This window comes from Suncus etruscus, chromosome 4 (assembly GCF_024139225.1).
Source record: "Suncus etruscus isolate mSunEtr1 chromosome 4, mSunEtr1.pri.cur, whole genome shotgun sequence".
In the NCBI taxonomy this organism is placed as follows: domain Eukaryota; kingdom Metazoa; phylum Chordata; class Mammalia; order Eulipotyphla; family Soricidae; genus Suncus; species Suncus etruscus.
In genome coordinates, this window is record NC_064851.1 from 131,999,669 (window position 1) to 132,021,426 (window position 21,758).

The following is a 21,758-nucleotide window of genomic DNA, read 5'->3' on the forward strand; positions in this document are numbered from 1 at the left end:
CTTTATATAACTTTTTTAAGGACTTTTAAATTTTAATTTTAGAAACAAATTACAACTGTATAAATTGTTTAAAATGTGTTCTATACTCTTGCTGTCTCTTGAAAATTAGTATGTGAATATTCTTTATGCAATGTTTTACTAGAAATTTGGAACTCATATCTACTATAAAATATATTCACACCAATATAAAATTTTCTTTTAATATTAGTAATTACAAATTTATAATTTTATGCTTGTTTATATGAATTAATCTTTATCTTAAAAATTTTAGTCCTAGCTAGACTTAACTCATTCTTCTAAAACTTAATACATAAAAATACATATATATGTACATACACACATACAGATCAAGTTTTACTATTAATAATGAGAAGGAATTTTCTAATCTAGCAAAGAATATTTTATTCAATAAAGCATACCAATAAAGAATCCGTGTCTTTATGCATTTCTCTCTTGTCCTTGTTTTATGACTTTTATTAGAATTTCACTAATTTATTTATGTTAATTATTTTAAAGGAAATTATATTAGTTAACATTTTCTCTTTAACATCTTAAATAGGAAATCCCCATTAGTGTAATAAATAATGTATTTGGCAGGGGAATTGGCAAACCATCCTAATCAGAAAACTTCTGGCTGACAAATCACACAAAATTGAGACCACAAAAGCCATATATTAAAAGTTTTCAGCACTTGGATTTTCCTAAATACTTCTTTTAAGTTCTTTCTGAACAACTTGCACAAAGATTCAAAACATACTAATTTCATCCATTGCTGGCCAAATCATAAAAGAGAACTTATAAAAGCATATGGATACATTACATCACTTAAACCAACAATATGTTTTCATAGCTTCATTGACGAGTCAATAAGATAAAGATCTTTCCTCATTTTTAAAAATAGAGAGATCTAAACCAGATGATAGGTTGATGATAACACCAAGACTCTAAAACTGATTATGTTTTCTTGTTGTATTACTAAATGAGAATATAGATTTTTTTTCCTTTTTTTTCTAATGAATGAAACGTAATAGCACATATATTTTCAACAAAAAATGAAGTACATGTCTTTTCTTCTATATTTATTAATGTGTACTGTGTTGAACTCCAGTTTACTGGAGACTATAGTCTACTTGTGATTCTGAGAAAGGTAAATACAAAAGCAAATTCATTACCATTTGCTCAATTGATCATATAATTAATATACACTTGGAGAAACTTTCTACCATCCTCTACTCTCTCTTGAAATTCTCTTGCAAATACATACAAATGCCAGTATAGAAGAATGGGCCAGAGCAGTAACAGGAAGACTAATATTGATGTAAAGATGCATTGTTTGTAAGCCTATGCAAAGGATTTATTGCCCCGACTGTCTATGTGTTGTCAGCCCATTCAGAGACTGTCTTGGCTGCAGAAAGAATCACTTCCTATGATGACCCATATTTAGCAACTGACCCAAGCTTAGGTTTAAAAAAAGTTTCAACCAGGTCATTCCAGTGATTTAAGTCACATTTAAAAATGACTCTTAGGACCTATGATAAGTGAAGTGTCATACAAATAAATCCTCACATATATTTAGTTGTTATGTACAAAAAACTTTGTGTAAAGGAGTATGCATAACATATATTTCCCTGTAGAAATTCTTTTAAATTATTAAATGACATATTTCATTAGCATTTTAAATAATAATTTTCCATATAGTAAAATTAATCCATTATAACAATACCACTGGTGAGTTTTTATTGACTTAATAAAGTGTATCTAAAATATATGTCTGAAAGAACTAACAATATATAAGTAACCCAGGGGATGGGGTTCAAACATCAGAACTGACACTTTGCCAAAAAAGTTATAGATGATAAATATGTTTATGAAAATATGTTCAAAGTTATAAAGTATGATTATTAGTTATATTCATAATTATCGGAAACCACCAAATGTTTAGCATCAATTGAATTAACAAAATTTAATAGTTGAAACATGAAAATATTGCTCAGCAATAGAGAGAAAAGTATCTCTATAACATAAAAATTTTGGATAAAAAAAATCTAAGTTTATAAAGAAGTAGTACATTGATACTAAAAATACAAAAGTTTCTCTGTAGTGATAAACAGTGACTAACTTTGAATTGTGGGTAAAAAAAAGGATTTATCAAAAATAGATTAGAAGGAGCATTATGGGCTAATGAAAATATACTATAACATGAGAGAATAAGAGTTACACAGCTATCTAAGTTTGCCCCCCCTCAAAACTTAAACTTTGCATTTTAATTCTTTGAGTTGTCTTCATGTAAACTATACCTTGATAAATTTAAATTAAAAAAAACATTTAAAACTTTTAAAGGAATATGAAACAAAGTACAAGGAGTAGGGGAATGAACAATATTTATCAGAAAAACATAGTTTTGTACAGTAACTAAAAATATAATCAGCCTACATGTTCATTAACAGCTTAATGTACAAACAAAATATGACATATTAAAAACCTCACACATACTACTACATGGATAAAACTTGAAAACATTGTGTTAAGTTACAAAAGAACAAATATTACATAATCTTACTTACATAATGCTCCTAAAATAATAAAATTAATAAAAACAAAATAGCATAGCAGTTGATAGGGATTGGGAAAAGATAACAATGGCAGCTAGAGTTTAACAGATACAGACTTTCACTTGGAGAAGATTCAAAAGTTCTGGGGATGAATTGTTATGAGGATTGCAAATGAATATGAATGTACACTATGCAACAGAACATTTCATTTTTAAATATCTTAAATATATAAATAGGGGAGATAGGCAGATAGTCAAAGGGCTCTCTGTATGTAAGAGTATATGTTGTGCATACTTTGCATACCAGAGGCCCGGATTCTATTTCTGGCTTCACATGCTCCTCTAAAAACCACTGAGAAAAGAAGGGCAGAGCGATAGTGCAATGGTAGAGCCTTTGCCTTTCACGTGGCTGATCCAGGACGGACCACCGTTCCATCCTCTCGACATCCCATATGGTCCCCCAAGCCAGGAGCGATTTCTGAGCCCATAACTAGGATTAACCCTTGAGCGTCACTGGGTGTGGCCCCAAAACAAAAACAACAAAAATAATAATAAAATAAAATAAAATAAAAACCCACTGGAGCTGACCTTGAACACAGAGCAAGAGTAGTTCCTGAACACTGGGTGTGGCTCCAAAACAAACAAATTAATTTTGTTATACATATAATATTATTTAAAAGAAGAAATTGAATATAATTATCAGGAACAAAAAGGAGACACCATTTGGAATTAAGGTTTTGTTTCTATGGAAGGAATAGGTTAACAACCAAGATGAAAACAAGATAAATAGTTTTGCAAGGCATAGTGGAGCTACCGCAGCTATGAACATGTGGCAAGAAATTCAGATGATTAGAAAGGAAGAATTTCCAATTGTTAATATCTTCACCAGAAGGAGAGATGAACTCAGATTATTATCTTCTTGCTAAACTGCAAAGAAAAGAATATATTAAGTCTCTCCCTAATGTTCATGGTTCTACCACCAAAAGCTTTTCATGGGAGTACTAATTTCATGAGAAGTTACTATAAAATTGACTTAATAGAAAGATTTGAATTTGGATTTCCACTATCTGCAGTTTTCAGGTGGGCTAAGGGTCATTTCAAGGGTCATTTGATTGTAAATTTGATTTGTTTTTTAATCAAATAAAGGGTCATTTGATTGTGAATAACGTTCCTCAATTCATAAGAAAAACTCTGGCAACTTGCTAAATTTCAAAAGAGATCAATAGAAAAAGAAATCAGCTAAATTTGCAGGCACTGCAGCCATGGCAACAACCTTGGCAAAGCTTCCACATAGAAAGCAACAAGCCACTTCAAAATCACTGGGAGTGAAGCCAAGAGAAGGAACACTGAGACAAGGACTTTGTAAATCTTAAGGATAAACTCCCTGCACATGAAAAAACAAAGGACAACTTCCAAAGCATTTCCTTTGATTTCTTCTGATCTCGCTTAATTTAAGAAAGCTGGACCTAAAGTATGGAGATCACGCTCAGTCTCTCTAAGGAAAGGACAAATTGCCCCAAAGTCCTTAACATGCAGAGCCATTAAAACGTTAGATCTGCTGGAGAGAATCTAAACCCTGTGACCTATTAAGAACAAAGAATAATATTGAAGAATCTTGGAGTTTTTGGATACAGGATAAAAGATAATGTTAATGCTGGGGAACTTGAAATAAGGAGAGAAATTATTTTGACTACTAAAAAATATGAAGGGGAAAGTTGCTGAGGTTGCTGCTGTAATAACTGCTAGACACAGAGAACTCAAATTTTCCTGGGGTAGTAACTCCTTTCACTGAGTGAATACTTGCAAGGGGTTAATTCTGGAGATGAAAATAACTTTCAAATGTTAAAGAGTAGGATCCCAACAAGTGGCTGTTCAAAGCGATAATCTGTAAAAGAGCCCTGTGTCACTACAACTGAAAATATAAAACTATAGCAAGGTGTAATAAGACTATTCAAATTATATATTGGAATTAAAAAAAAACACTAGGAGTAATTCTGCATACTACTTAACTTTAGCTCCCTGGTTTTACAAGAGATGTACATTAAATCAAGCTGCAATCACTAAGATAGAAAATTAATTATTTTAGGTCCATGATAATTCTGATAGCCAATGTAGCTTGCCTTCATCTGGCCAGAATTATGCCTTTTATAAAATTCTACAATAATTCTGTACTTTGAAACCCCTGTCTTCAAAGAGAATGGAAAGAAATTAATGGCTACATATGAATAGCAACAAGTCTGTGTATTCTGATGCAATCTGATCATTAGACTACATGACTTCAAAGCAGCTGCCAACTACTTATTGGGTCATACTTATGACAGAAAAATTCAGAGAGAACAAAACCTTTTTTGTCAACCAATAAGATTTTATTACACTAGGAACAAAAAGCACAATACAAAAATACCTTCCTCATGCCTATATTCAATGTCTAAAGAAACTGTGGTACATATACACAATGGAATATTATGCAGCCTTCAGGAGAGATGAAGTCATGAAATTTCACTATACATGAATGCACATAGAGACTATTATGCTGAGTGAAATAAGTCAGAGGGAGAGAGATAGACACAGAATAGTCTCACTCATCTATGTGTTTTAAGAAAAATAAAAGACATTATTGTGATAATACCCAGAGACAATAGAGATGAGGGCCACAAGGACAGGCTCACTATATGAAGCTTACCACAAAGAATAGTGAGTGCAGTTAGAGAAATAACTTCAGTAACACTATCATGACAATGTTAATGAGTGAAAGAAGTAGAATGTTTGTCTCAAATACAGGCAGGGGTGGGGAGGACGGAGATGGGGGATATTGGTGGTGGGAATATTGCACTGGTGAAGGGGAGGGTGTTCTGTTTATGACTGGAACCCAACTACAATCATGCTTGTAATCATAGTGCTTAAATAAAGATATTACATTTTTATAAAACAGAATTTGATTATATTTGAAAGTCAATTATTTTCCAGGGAAATTAGATAAATGGCATCTCCATTGTTAAACAGAAGTAATATAATCATTTCAGAGCAATGTTTCCAAAGATTGGTGAAGCCACCCCTGAGGAAGAACTACAACACTGTGGGCTGGGAAGGGTGGTAATAATAGTCTTGGTTGCAACTAGAGGAGAGGAAGAGGGTACTTTCTGTTTGTTCACTTAATTATGGTAAATATCCAGAGTATCTCTGAATGATTTTCCCCTCTAGAAATATGGTCAATAAATTTAGGCACCTCTGGTATAGTGTAATGCACAATTGGAAAGAAGTTGCCCTTACTGAAATATTCTGCACTACACCATACTTGTCCTTGAAAAGGTCATCCTTATTGATTTCCAAGGATTATTCTTGTTCTAAATAAGAATATTGTTCTTGACCTCTGTACTCTTCACACTGATACCTCCAAGACCATTACTTTCAAATACCCTAAAATATATGGTAACCACCCAAATTACAGTTTTCATACAAGCCATATAATCACAAGCGTATTCCTCAATATAAAGCTTAATTTTCTTAACAACTTCTCTCTTCATGATGCCACTTCTCCACATTCAAACAACATGAAGTAACATTCTGACCAGTAAATATGTTCGAGGCTCAGCAGTATTTAGTCATATCTACTACTATTAAAGGATTTTGTGCAAAACAAATGGCAAGTCCTAAATGCTTCTGTATTATAGCACCCAAGAGAAAGTAAAATAGTGATTAATTATTTTCTGAAGTAGAATAAAGACTACCTGATTTGTTAGAAAATAACTTTTAAACAGGGTAGTCTAAAGGAAGTTTAAAGAATAAATAAACATTTGCTTCAAACATTGCATTTTCTGGGTCGGAGCGATAGCACAGCAGTAGGGCATTTGCCTTGCATGTAGCAAATCTAGAATGAACCTTGGTTCGATCCTCTGGCATCCCATATAGTCCCCTGAGCCCGAAGCAATTTCTGAGGAGCACATAGCCAGGAGTAGCCCCTGAGCATCACCAGGTGTGGCCCAAAAACCAAAAAAAAAAAAAAAAAAAGGAATAGTTTTTCTTATTCTTTATACCATTTGGAAGAAATTTTTTTGATTCAAAAAGAGACATATTCATTTATGGATGTCAGAAGTATTAAAATAAATATTCAAACTTTCAAATTTCCTTTGAAATAATGAATGACAAGATATATATTAAACAACTAGAAGCCAATTCATGCATGAAAGTTTGTGGTTGAGAAATTAGAAAATACTAAATATTTTGCCAGGCAGAGCCAGACAAACTCTAACTAAAAAATCTAGCAATCTTTTAAAACTTGTACTTTATTTATTCTTTTTCACTGTTCTAACTCAGTTGAGGGATAAAACTTCACAGTACTCAGTGAGCTGAGTACAATTTCTGAGCAATTAAGACATGAATGTGAAGTAGCTTACTCTGATGAGAAAAGAGACTACTTTCAGGATACATGAAAACATTACATCACTTGTCATGGACACTTTGAGTTCAGCTTCCTTTGCAGGAGTAGTTTCTCAACTATTCCTTTGAGTCTTCATCTCAAAGTATTAACTATAATCAGTCATAATTAGACAATATCTATGGGAAATGGCTGAGACATCGGAAGACATACAACTAGGAAAGATCAATCTATTCTACTATTGCTACTAGAGAACTTAATCAATTCTAATAAACCTTGGCTTTAAAACATTCTAAGGTAGTCTTTTGGGTAAATAGTATATTGACATGATTAAACAGAATGGTAGAATGCATTCACCAGAAAATAAAATTAAAATTTTCTATTTACTGAGAAAAATATTCAAGGTTTATTACAAAGTCAAAATAAAATTTGTTCATGTAACTGGAACATTTCACTATAGTTTATGGATGCCTTTGTAGTAAGAACATGAAGGATATCAAATATAATTTAATTTTTATAGTTTTATTATATCTAATTAACCTTGAGGCCATAGCTCAAGTTTACACAACCTTATTCAAATATTTAAAGTAGTTTTACATATATAATTAAATAGAACATTGACATGTCTCTGGTAAATATGTTAAGAGAACACGTCATTTCTTCTGAGAAACAGTCAATACTTCTTAATAAACTGATGTTCTCTGACATATTACAACCAATCTTGAACTAGTTTTAAGCAAAATTGCTTAAATTTAAGCAAAATTCATAAAAGACATAAGTATTATAGCAGCGGTCTCAAACTCGCGGCCCACAGGCCGTTTGCGGCCCTTCGTACAATATTTTGTGGCCCGTGGCCAGCCTTCAAATATTGCAGTATTCGCGATTATTGGCTTAGCGAATAATCGCAATAAAAATCGCATTAGTAAGAAAAAAATCGCATTAAATATTCACATACCCCGAGCAGTTTTGTTCAGGGTATGCAAATGTTTAATGCGATTTTTTGCGATTTTTTTCTTACTAATGCTATTTTTTAGTGCGCATATTTGCTAAGCAAAATCCCTTATGTGGCCCTGCCTCACCCCGACTTTGCCTCCTTCGGCCCCCAGGTAAATTGAGTTTGAGACCCTTGTATTATAGGGTCTGGAATACGTTAAATTATATTCTATATATCTAGAATTATATTCTCCATTATTTTATGTTTGTATGTTTATATTTTTCAGGATATCTAAGAACCTGTCACATTTTCTACAGGGTTTACTGTTCTTTTTTAATTATTTTTTATATCTTTATTTAAACACCTTGATTACAAATATGATTATAGTTGGGTTTCAGTCATGTAAAGAACACCCCACTTCACCAGGCCTTACTTTTCTCACAAACATTCAATTTAAAAAATTAACCAATAATCATATGACAACTCCAAAGAATTAGACTAAACAAAACTTGTTCTGTGCCCAAAGCACTAGTTATATGAGGCAAAAAATAATCATAGGAGCAATTAAAGTTTTTCTAACAAGAAGAGAAATTTTTCCAAGAATAATATATTGTACAGCTGTATTTGTACATAGTTGAATATTAATTAGCACTAGGTATTAGGTACCAGATTAAAAACAATTCCTTCAGTACCATATACTATTGCTTACAGTTTTTATCAGTTTCCACCACATTACTTATACATTCCTATCCATGTAAAAGAAAGATAATTGTTTAAAAATTAAATGTCCTGGGTCATCTGCTGTGTTCCATTTAAACAGAAGAGAAATTTTCAACAATTTACTTGAATGTGTATTTACTTCTCTTTCTCCTTCAAATTCATCCACTATTGGCCACAGGTTTGGACAGTAGATTCAAGTTGGAAACCAAGTGTGGTATTGATTGGAGGTTCCATTAAAAAATATATATCTAGGGGGTCAGAGCAATAATACAGTGGGTAGGGAATTTGCCTTGCATGAGGCCAACCTGGGTTAGATCCCTGGTATCCCATATGGTCCTCCAAGCCTGACAGGAGTAACTCCTGAGCATCATCAGAGGTGGCTCAAAAACAAACATACAAAAAAAATTTAGGTTATTCCAGAACAGCTGGTAGGAAAGTTGTCTTTTTCAATCTCTGGCACCATTAATTGTCCCCTGGGTCCCACTTCTGTGACTCAGGAGCAAGCCCTGAGCAATGCCAGGTGAGTCCGCCCAAACAAACAAAAACTTCTAGGTTTACTCTAAAGAATGACTGCGTCATGCATAAATTTTAGAATCTGAAATATTAAGTCAAGTAAGTAGATTATCAATCATATTGATCAACACTGTACTGCTCGCCAAAATACCTTTATTCCTTGACTTGCAGAAAATAGAACATTCCTGGCTTGCTCTTCGAGCTCGTGTTCTCTAGAACACACACTTCAGTCTTTCTCTCCCCTCCTATCTTTTTTACTGAATTTCAATTAGAAACTATCTTGCTTCATCATTTTGCCTTTAAAAAGAAAAAGGAAATAAAACATACCTTTCTATGAACGATTTCATAAGCCAAGATGCCATATACCTAAAACGCTATTACCATTTAATGTATGAAGAAAACAGTGCACATTTTCCCAGACATAGAACAGCCTCCCAAACCATGCTACTCAAAAAATAAAAGCTAAAATTGCAGCGGGCGTAGCTTAGAGGGTTTGCTCTCCCGGCCTACTATGTGACCCCAATAACGGCTGCTGCAAAACCAATGCGGATGGTAGGAATGTTGCACTGGTGAAAGGGGTGTTCTTTTTTATGACTGAAACCCAACTACAAACATGTTTGTAATCATGGTGCTTAAATAAAGATATTATTTAAAAAATGAGGAACGCTTTGTATACAGTCTTCAACTCAAAAGTGAACCTCCCTTGAGAGCTTTCAATCAGCACAGTATGTACTAATGGAGGCCTTTCACAATACTGATGTGGTTCACAAAACTAGGTTAGACACCAGCCTTGTGTGGATGGGATGGTGGGGAAAGGCGCCTGTTTTGCAAGTAGCTGATCTGGGCTAGATCTCTAAAACTGCAGGTGGTTCCTGGAGTATATGGTCCTGTCTGGAGAACAGGTGCCGGTGGCTCAATCAACAAAGATACAAAAGAAAAATGAAGTGGTAGGATAGAGAAATAGTACAAGAGGCTATGGGCACTTGCTCGGCATGTAGCCAACTTCAATTCAAAATGGTCCCCTGGGCCGGAGAGATGGCATAGTTGTACGGGCGTTTGCCTTGAACGAGGCCAACCCCTAGACAGTGGTGGTTTGATTCCTGGTCCCTAGATTCGTGGTCCCTAGATTCTGGTCCCCAGAGCCTGTCAGGAGCGATTTCTGAGCGTAGAGCCAAGAGCGCTGCTGGGTGTAACTTATAAATAAATAAGTAAATAAATAAATAAACAGTCCCCTGCATACCACTAGGTGTGGCCCAAAAGCCAAAGGGGGGACACCTAACTATTGTACCCAAGTAAGACTTCTACATTTTTTAAAAGGTTAGACACTAGCAATATTTTTACTTAAGAAGTTAAACATACTGCTTACTCTGGTTCATGTACTTTAAATAAATATCAGTTTCCAAACTTAAATTCATATTTTAATTTGAAAATAAAAGTAAAAATGGAAATAATTTAATTCTTAACATGAACAAAGCGTTGACAAAAACTAAAATGTTTTTCTCTCTCCTTTACACCATGTATGTACACTTTCACACACACACAACTCCTTCTCAAGACATGTCCACAACCCAGGTAACTGAACTAAGTAATATGTTGGCACCCTACCTATATTTCACAAGTTATTTAGTAAAAAGATGAATTTAAAGAAATGAATCTAGGTATCAATAATCTTGTCATTTAAAATGTGAGACAAGTGTTTTTCGATCTTTTTCCAACAAGGGCACCTTTCCAAGCCTTTCCAGGTTGTTTCCTTTCTGTAGCTTCCTGTCCTACCACTATCAATTGGTTCCCTAGTATTGTGTTGTTGTCCCCTGCTTATTAATTTTCACTCTCATTTGTGCAGATATAAATACTGGTCTAAACCACAGCTTCTTAAACTTTTTCCACTTTTCACCAGAGAAATGAATCCTTTTCACCTGCAAAATACAAAGGCAAGTACTTCCAGAAATACTTTCCAGAAATGTTTACCTTCATTAAACATTTGATTTTGAATTAATTTTTGATCACTGGATACTCACAAATCACTTTCACAATCCCAACATTCAGTTTTTCAATTTCTTGTGGGCTCCTTGGTGACAGTATAAAAAGTTGGAGTCCAGACTCTAAAATTATCAAGCATCTCCTGGAATGTTGCTGAAAATGAACAAACCTCTCAGCCCTCATTCCAAAACTATAGTTTAAGGGACCAACTTTTACAAAAAACTTCAGGTGACTATGAAAAGTGTGAGAAATGCTGCCATAGATTACTGATTCTCAAAGTGTTCTCTAAGCACCAACTGCACTAACATCACCTAGGATGCAATTTCAGCTGACTCTACAGCTGCACAACAATCTCTGGAAATTAATTTTTATAATCAGCATTGTACTAAGGCCTCTAGGTTGAGAACTGGTAGCAGCTGCTATTATTACCTGACCACATTCCTTGCAATGACAGCAAATTCTGAGAATGATAATATTTCTGTAAAGTAATAAATAGAACCTCAAAAAGGCCTTTCAGAACCTACAGCATACGTTATCTGCAAGGCTTTATAAACTCATCTATCCTTTTATCACAATTGCCCATAAAACTTCAGCCACAAAGCTATTTCCACAGTTAGTATTAGACTCACTGGTCCCTCTCCTAGAAACATTGACTCAATTGGCTCACTAATTCTCTTTATTCAGGGCTCATTAGAAATTCCAGATTTTTAGAGAACTTTTCCTGGTCAACCGTATTTAAATTTGTTTTCTTTTTCTGTTTGAACCTTGTTTTTTTCTCAGAGAGCAAAAAATAATTCACAAGTTTGGTTTTTGCTAGTTTATTTTTTTAACACCTATTTTCTTTGCTCCACAGGAAAATTCTATGGTATAGTGGCTACCTCTGTCTTGATTATTATGCTTTTCTTAATGTTTTCTAGTATTTTTATATAAAATTTTTCATGAATATTTGTTGAATAAATGACTTAATAGCAATTATAATTAAAATATTCCAAACAAATCAATAGATGTGACCATATTGTAATTCATAGTGCTATCACAGCAATAAATTCTTACTAGACCATAGTGGGTATAAGAAATGCTATTTTCTACTGTGAGTCAAGAAAAATAAGTAAGCATGAGTTGCCTATGGTTATTGATCATTTTCTGTTATATGCTCTCTAAATAGCAAGGTTTTCTCTAGATAAAATAAAATTCTGTCATTTTGAATATCTGTTAGAGAAATAAAATAAGTTTAAAAAATAATGAATCCAAAAAAATATATAAAAATGTTTAATTTCTTTTTTGAAGGTGTGCTGAATTCAATACAAATTAGTAAAGCTTTTTTTCTAGGCCATACGAACCAATATTGATTACATTTAGAATGTAACTGAAAAATTATAATCTATGTATAATTTATTTTTAAACAGAAATTGAAGATTGTTGTGTATGTTTAACATGTTGCAAGAATGATGTCTTCTTTACAATCCATGACACCATAACCAAACAGTGGCACAATAAAGACATTCTTTTGTTTCTTTACTCTTTGTATTATCTTCATATACCAGTAAAAAATAAACTCTTTAATAAATAAATATATAATAAATATTTTCAAATTGAAAATGTATAAATAGGTCCATCCTTTAAAAAACATTATAACTTGGTGTTACATGTTTTATAGTCCATGTTTTACCCAGGATTTCACATGAGATGTCGTAACCTGAAAAATCCCATAAGGTTCTCAGAATTCTCACAGCAATAGTCTGCCCGACTATTTCAATTGATTTCTTCAACATGAAGTATCTATTTTTAGTGTAATTTGTCAAGTAAACATAATCCAGAAAGATGAGGCACCAGCAGCAAACTAAGTGGGGTTCCCATTTCCATAACTTAACAATTTTTCAGCTTCAGTCTACTGGAAAGAATTCTAAGGGAACTTATATCACTTAGAGAGAGAGAGCACTTGGTATATTTCAAGTCAACAGTAGTTTCTGTTTTCTCAATGTTCTTTCCAAATGCATTCTTTCAGTAAAAAACACAACCTGTAACATTCTGAATGTCTTTATGGGGTGCTATTTTATGCTGGGAAGTGTGAGCTGAAAACAAGATTATGGTGAGTTCTTCAGGAAGGACTCTATCACATTTCAACTGTACATCAATATGTCCTTATATAATTCAGGAACTCTTTCTGGGTCCACTGGTCTAGGCAGAAAATGTGTGAATTTTTGATGTCTTTTAGATCTGGCACCATCCCGTGGAGTTCCATCTTTATTAAGTGCCACAAAATACCTTCGGCCCGTATCTCCATGTTTATATATGTTCGATGAATAAGTATTATACCAATTCTCTTCAAATTGTTCCCTAAAGATGCATTCAGCAGTAAGTTTCTCCTAAAATAAAAAAGAAGATAACTACCATTACAAAATAGCTTGAAGAGAATTGTCTTAGAAACATTTCAACATATTTTTATTTATTTTATTATAATTATATTCATGTTGAAAATGAAAAAGCTTCATATGTGTTTGCTTTATTGTGTTAGTTCTTACATTTCTAGGTGTTTTTCTCCCAGGTATCCCTATTCAATAACTTAATTTATAATTTGTTCAATTCATTATCAATTCTCAATTTTATTTTCAGGTACTTAGTAAATATCCTGAATTTTTTTATTCTCCATATTTTTCCCTCCAAACATCATCAACACCAATCAGATCTGAAGTTTATACTGTTCTGACATTAGACTCCAAGTTTTACATATCAAGTCCCTGCTTACATCTTAAAATGTTCCAAATCTTTCAGATCACCCTATATTATATATTTTTCTTCATGAATTTATTAATTTTATGATACATTCCCAATGAGTAGCTTGTACTTGGATATTATTTTAGGTAAGTATATTAGGTAAGTGGTCATTTCTTGTTTTATGAAACTGAGTGTGCTTTAATTAAAGAAATGTACTTAGAAATGTTAACTCAGACACTAGTCTTAATTGAGACTAATCTTAATGATAATTTTTGAAAAGTGCCTGGTAAATGTTATCTGCTAAATCATAAAAAGTAAATTATCTTTAGAACAGTTACAGGAACTTTGAGATGTGATTTTATATGTAAATGAGTTGAATCTTGGCACACATCTCATCTTACCAATGTTTTTTTTATTTTTTTAAGTTTTTATTTTTGTAATTTTATTTTGAAGCACAGACCTACTGATGTTCAGGTGTCCTGTCTCTGTGCTAAGGGATCACTCCTGGCAATGCTGGAGACCATATGTGGTATATGAAATAGAAGCTAGGTATGCTCAGTGCAAGACAAGCACCTTCCCTATTGTACCATCACTTGAGATCTTTATATCTTGAAATCTTAAGATATTACAATTTTCTTAAAAGACTATTCCCTGATAGTAGGAATGCCCCTGATTCAATGTCACTATGTACCTTAAATATTATTGTGAAAGATTTGTAATTCACTTTGATCACAATAAAAATTATTTTAAAAAATTCAACATAATTACTATATTATTGTCCAAATACAAGAACATCTAGAAATATATAAATTTCACAAAATTATGTATTACATTTTTATGTGCATTATTGGTAAGCATAATGGATAGTCATCATCACAAAATTATAAAATTTGAGATTTGAAATCATATTTCAAAATTTGTTTAAATACGTACTGATCCATATAATTCTCCTTTGTCGTTCATTCCAAGGTAAAGACCACTGTCCACACCTCTAATACTGACCAGTCCCACTGCCACACTGATGAATTCCAGGATACCTGTTTAAATATATACATATATTTATTAATATACACATGACAAATAAAAATCATTCAAATAGTACATGATCAAAATTATTCAATTGTACTGAATGAAAGTCTTTTTATAAAAACTGAAGAATTGCATTATTAGATTTCATTTTTATAAATTAGAATAAATTGAAAAGGAAATGATATAATTATGTGTGTAAAACTTTAAATAAGGCTAATCTGAGTCTGAATTATACTTCAGTAATTTACTAGCCAGTATGACTAAGCAAAACACTAATCTTCTCTAAACTTTAAACTTACTCATTTACAAATAGAGTGAAATTTTCACTATAGAAGAGTTGTAAGAATGAATGTATTTTGGCATTCAACAGCTTAAGCTGCTATAAATTAGTATTTATATAATAGATGAGTTATCAGTTCCTGGTGATTTTGTTAGTTAATTATAACTATGTCTATTGTTTGAGTTGTCAGCATGTCAGTATGTCAGTATTTTATAGTTTATAAAGGCTTTCAACTTATATCATCCATCTAATCCTAATAAAATAATCCCCTAAGCTATATATGGAAAGCACTTTATTTATTGATTCACAACTAGAATTGCTCAGGGATCTGCAAAGAATTACTCTTGCTGGGGCTAAGGAAACATAGGATATTGGGGATCAAACCCAGGTCTGCCATGTGCAAGCACTCTACCTCCTGTATTATCACTCCAAACCCTGAAAGATATTAATATTCCCAATTTGCATATAAAGTAACTGCAACTCAAATAGGTTCATTGACTTACTAAGTATCTGACATTTCAGACTAATAGAACAAACACGTGAACACACATCTTTTAAGTCTATAATGTTTATACTTCAGTAAACTCTTACTTAAGGGCAGTAAAATAGATTCAAAACTTTATAAAAATGTAATATTACATATCCTGTCACATGACTCTTAAGAGTAATTTTAGAGTTAAAAATAAAATGACTTTATATATATTATATAATTAATAAGATGTTTGAATACCAAGAAATTAGCTTACAAGTACTATATTTTGTCTTGAACAAATTCTTTAAATCATTTATATTTATCAATGGATAAGCTGCTATCTAAATCTCTCCATTATGTCATTACATATTAAAATATTGTACATATTATCATATAGTATATAATATGTGTTATATATAATGGCATATTAATTTAATAATATGATAGTAAAATTATGTTTCCTTGTGCACCTTTCTCAATACATTTAACCTTTATGACTTTATTATTTATTAAATTTTTATTTTATTTATTTGTTTTTATTATTTTTATTTTATTATTTATTATTTAATATTATTTATTATTTATTCACTTAGCGTACTGTAAGCATGGCATCCAAACTAGCATTAACCTAAAATCAGTCTGTTAAGGAGGCAGGCTACAGGAAGGAGTGAACTGACACTGATAGTGGGGTTGGATTTAGAACACTGTATGCCTAAATGTTATTATTAACAGATTTGTAAATCATGGGCCTATACAATTTTTAATTTTTTTAGTATACTCATACTTTCTATGTTTGGAGTTGTTTTCCTTAACAGACTTTTACCTTTTCTCCTTCACAAAGCCTATGTATACCATTTAGCCTAACTGTTCATTACATGAGAGGAAAGCATATCCTGCAGTACTTGGGGGTTTTCCCTCACTCAATGCTCAGGAATAGCCCAGGGTATTGCTAAGGGAACCAACTGTGGTGCTGGAGATTCTAACCTTACGTCAGCCACAAATAGGACACTCCTGCACTCGCTTTCCAGCCCCTACCTTTATTCTTGATTTATTGTATAAGTTCCTGTTTAGACACAAGATGTTCCCAAGGCCAAGAGAAAACAAATGTAACTATTTGTTTATGTGGTGGGCTCCAGACTGTCCAGAGTCTTTGTCCAAAATAACTCTCAAGGTGGATTCTTAAGAGCGACAACGAGCTATTTTAAACTATTAGATCATGTAGAAGACAAGACCTCTCAAGGATCTTCTAGTACCATGCACTAATAAATAATCTGTAGGACTTGAAAAGAGTCAGTGTCCTTCGTTGTAAGCCTAAACTAGATATAAAAAAGTAATATGAAGGATATACTAAATAGTTGTTAAAATGACAAATAAAACTCAATACCAAGCTCTAAAGTTAGTAGTATAGAGGTCCAGATACTCTGGTGATGAGTGTAGGCCTCAAATATTACTATTAAGAGTATTGCAATCAGGACCAAAGTGATTACACAGCAAGCACTCTTTCCTGTCTTGCATGCAGGCCACCCTAGTTAGATGTACAGATTCTCATATGGTCCCCAGTGCCCCAGTAGGAGTGATCCTTGAGTACAAAGCCAGGTGTAAGCCTTGGCACTACACGTGTGGTCAAAAACCAAACAAAAAAATGATTATTTCAAATCATGATTGTGAAATATAGAAAGTAAACAAAATCACAGGGAAAAGAAAGCATGAGTGGTGAAAGAGAATTTCATCCAGGATATAATTAAATGTATGTATAACTTGAGTTATATTGAATTGTAATTATATGATATTATAATTATAATCTAATTAAAAAGTGTATATTGCTGATGTAATTCAATTCTTTTTAAGAATATGATTTTCTTTAAGATATTAGCTTCCTTCATATAATAGGCACTGATTAAATTATTAGAATGTATAATAGAAATCATTTTCAAAAAACTATGCATTATTTCCACATAAAAATATTACAAATATATATTTTCTTTATCTCTTACAAACTAAATAGTAAATTACCATATTTTAATCTTCATCATATGATAATGCTGCTTTCTTGTCAAAAATATGTAGTTATAGAAAGATAAGAAACTGTATATGCCTAAAATAATTATATTCAAAAATTTCAATTTTATGAAGCAAAATCTCATACATAATCAGACATAAATAATTTTGCAATGGCTCATGGGAGTTGATGGGAACAGAGTTAGGTGTTTTTATGTTCTTAAAGATTTTAGCCACACTTTTAAATTTTGATCCTTTTTCTCCTCAAGGAAATAGTATACCACATAGTAATTTGTAATCATTTGATTCTTAAATGAGATTTGACAAGTCTTTCTTATTTATAATATGAGGTGGCAACTAAACTAATTCCTTAACAAAGAGCAGACATAAAAAACTTTCCTTAAGAGGTAATCACAGATTTTAGATAGATTTTCTAATGCCCAGTGTCCCATAAAAAGACTTGCAGGTACTTTGTCTTCCTGGTATCATTTTCAAAGCCAGCCTTTTTCAAAATCATAATAAACAGGTGAGTCAACCCACAATGCAACCACATCAGACAAATCTATGGAGAATAGGTAAGAATAAAGGAAAATCCTTTAAAGGAATATGTTTGATCTCCAGCTAAACTTTTTTTAAAGTAATGATTCCATGTTTACATATTAAGTAAAGTCTTCCTACTGAACATTGTGTGAAAAAAAATAAAACACTTATATATATAGAACTACTCATATAGGAAATTATTTTAACCTCTCTGGGACCTTTATTAGTTATATTCTATTGATGTGGTTTTGAAATTTTTAATATAATTTCTGATTTTTAAAATTTTAATCATGCCAAGTTAATACAAAGTCTAAATATGTCATTTGCTTGAATATATCAAATAGCCATCTTAATCCTTTTCAAAATTCTTACTTTGATGATACAGAATGAGTTTAAAAGAAAAATAGCAAAGGCAGAGTAATTTCATAAACATTACTTCACAAGGGTCAATAGAGTGTTCACATGCTGAACGAAGGCTTTATTCTCACCTGCATTGCCTAACTATCTGGTGCCTAAACTATCAAAGACCACTAGGATGCACTGTAACACACGAGAGAGACTGTGGACTCCTTTTCACCACCTACCTAATCTGGCTGATCTTTCCTTTGAAAAATAGTAAATATTTTGTTCTGGTATCAGCTTCCCATTGTGAAGTGATTTAATTAGTATAAAATCAAACTAGGTCATAGTTTTTGTAATTACTAAATAATTATACAAACATCTAATGTAAAATAAGTGTTAGAAAGATAATTCTGACAGACAGTAATTTGATGACAGACAGCATCAAATCTTAAGGAATGGATTTAAGTCTCAGCTTAATGAATGTTATCAGGCCTCCAATTATTTACTAATCTCTTATCATGGGGCCATTCTTATAAGGAGACAAAGTGAAAGAGTCAACTATTGTCCTTGGAGAGATTATAGTTGAATCATAAGTGTTTGAAAGCTAGCCACTAAGTATGTGAGAAAGAATATGAATACAACTAAGCTTAACTTCAATCTGCTCCACTTAAAATTATCATCACCTTTGTATCCATTTCTAAATCTTCCCAGCAGTTAGAGGAATTTTTTTTTTATAATGAGAAAACAATAATGCTTCTCAAAGGCAAGAAAGCTGAGCCACTTGGTGTTAGTCAACAAAGTTCTTGGGAATCCAAATCTTAGACTCAATTAGAAATCATTTCCAAAAGTGACCCCAACTATATAGGCCACTAGGTCATGACACTCCTGACTCATTGCCACTGGGAATTTGGATGAGATCAGTAGCAGCTGTAAACATATGGATTTTAAAAAGTTAATTTTTTAAGCCTTTAAGTGCTACCAAATGACCACCACATGCTCATTTCTATATCCAGAGTTACAACTGCCCCTGGACCTGAGATTTACACTTCTCAAAAGTTTTAATGGGGACTACTAGTCCAAGAAGGAATGAGGGTAGAAGAGTAAGCAGATGAGGACTAGAGAAGAGAGAGCCATTAGTGAAGAGTCTCCTTATTGGTAAGGAAGAAAGTAAAACCCATACTCTAGTTGGACTTTTTCAGATTCCTGCAAATAAATGTGTTTTTTAATACTATTAATTTATCCCAGGTTTGATCATCAATATCCTTTAAAGATGCCAGGTCCGTTAACTCTCATAGAATGAAAACCTCTACAATGGGGGAGAAATACTGGGATTAGAGTTTGGGTTAGAACCAGAAAGCATTTTTAAACAATCATTTAATTTACCCTCATAAGTGTTTTTATAAGAAAGGAAGAATTGGATTGATAAAGGCAGTTGTCACACAGCTAGAAATTGATAAACCTTAGAAACCTTATGATTTCTCAATTCAGGGTCTTAACTATTTGCCTTTCTTTTAACTCCTTATGCTCTCAGGCCCTGCTTAAGGTATTCTGAAACATTTGCCTATGTTCCCACCCATATCTTCTTTCGCTTCCCCATTGCCTCTTACCTACCAGCAATACCATGATCTTTGCTTTGGGCTTTCACAATTTCTAAAGAGGATCTTGGCTGAAGAACTGGGCATGCTACCAGTAGCGAGGTAGGGATTTTAACCGCCACCCCACTTCCCTTTCATTCAAAAAGAACCTTAAAGCACCAGGAACTGCAGCTCATTGAGCCTGACAGTAGCGACAGAGTCCTTGGAAAGTTAATGTGATAAGTCTCAGGTGAGTATTTACAGTTCGCTGCATAAATGTTAACTCCCTGTATAACTCTCCCTCAGAGCATTTCAACTGCTGCATCACTATAGGACATAGATGAAGAAGCTGAACACGTCTTGCTATTGATTTTTGTTAAGCGAGCTATGGGGGGGGGGGTGAGTAGGGGGTGGCGTGCAAGGCAGTAAAGCAAACAAATAGCTGCCCGCAGAACTCAAGAGAGCTAGATTGAAAAGTTGTCTTGGGTGAAGCCAGCTGCAGGAAGGGCAGAGCAGAAAGGTACGTGTGGTTGTACGCAACACACACACACACACACACACACACACACACACCCTAGGTTGAAAACCTGACTTGGATGAGGATAGTTGCAAAGGTACGTTTTGTTGAACACAATGCACACACACACACACACACACACACACACACACACACACACACACCCTTGGTTGAAAACTTGTCTTGGGTGGGGCCAGCTGCAAGGAGGACAGGAAATGTACCTGTGGTTGTACACAAAGCAACACACACACACACACAGCAGCGAGCCTGCAGGATGCCCCAAATGTCAGACAGACAGGAAAAGTTCAGTTCCTGCAGCTGGGCAGCACGTCCACCCAAGCCCAAACCCACTCCTCCGTAAGGTTCCGACGGTACCCGGGCAGGACTGGGGTGGGTGCGGAGCGATGCCGCGGGGCTAAGCATGCCTAGCAGGCCTAGCAGTACGTACCGAAGAGGCTGTGATCCTGCCGGGTGCCTTGCACGCTGCCGTCGGGTAGGATCTGCAGGTGGAAACCTGTGCGGCAGTACAGCTGCCTGCGGCGCAGGATGCCGTGCAGGTGCGCGAGCTCCGCAGCCCCGGGCCCGCCGCGGGCGCCCCGCTCCGCCGCACCCCGGCGCTCTCCCAGCAGAGGTGGCCGCTCCCCGGCAGGAGGCAGGAGGAAGTGCGAGCCCACCTGCTGTCCCAAGCCCTCCAGGCCGCCCAGGAAGCCCCCGACTTCAGCTAAGGGAGCCATGGAGGGGGCCAGCGGGAGAGGTGGTGGATCCGGCAAACAAAAGCCACCCTCCTCCCCCCAGTCCAAAAAAATAAGAGTAGCAGGAGGTGAATTGAGGGGGGTGGGGTGGATTATGGCCCAACAAGTGCCAAAAAATAGTTAAGGCCGGGTTACTCCTGTGTGGTCGCTCAAGGGACTTTGCTCCGAGATCGCTGGGAAGCTTGCTCTGTCTCGGGGCGATGTTCTCTCCCGGGGTAGTAGGTAGGTGACAGTCTGCCGCTGGCTTTGCAGAAACATCTAGAGCTGCCACTGCCAACCCGGAGGCTGCGGCGGGATTTGGGGGGCTCGGGCTCCCACTCCGCAAAAGGGATCAGATCAAAGTCCTGTGTGCATACACACCGAGTATATATGCGGGTCCTCTTGACATATGCTAATCAAGTTCTTTCATGCGCGCTGGGGAGGTTCTGTTTGAAATCTTATACCGACCTCCTCTCTCTCAACACGT

The 21,758-nt window shown here is 34.3% G+C and overlaps 1 protein-coding gene across 1 annotated transcript; it reads right to left on the reverse strand.

Moving 5' to 3' along the window:
* Positions 1-13,150: 13,150 nt before the first annotated feature.
* FGF20 (fibroblast growth factor 20) lies at positions 13,151-21,274 on the reverse strand. Its single transcript, XM_049772418.1, has 3 exons — positions 20,989-21,274; positions 14,722-14,825; positions 13,151-13,439 (listed from the first exon to the last, which is right to left on the reverse strand). Exons 1-3 carry the CDS (start codon positions 21,272-21,274, stop codon positions 13,194-13,196), a joined length of 636 nt encoding a protein of 211 aa, XP_049628375.1. The 3' UTR covers positions 13,151-13,193.
* Positions 21,275-21,758: the final 484 nt, after the last annotated feature.

Excerpts from the sequence above, each read along its gene's own strand:
- FGF20 (XM_049772418.1), bottom strand. The coding sequence starts at position 21,274 with ATGGCTCCCTTAGCTGAAGTCGGGGGCTTCCTGGGCGGCCTGGAGGGC. Across the intron at positions 14,826-20,988 it reads GCAGGATCACAGCCTCTTCG|GTATCCTGGAATTCATCAGT; the intron begins GTACGTACTGCT and ends ATATTTAAACAG. Across the intron at positions 13,440-14,721 it reads AAGGAGAATTATATGGATCA|GAGAAACTTACTGCTGAATG; the intron begins GTACGTATTTAA and ends TTTTTATTTTAG.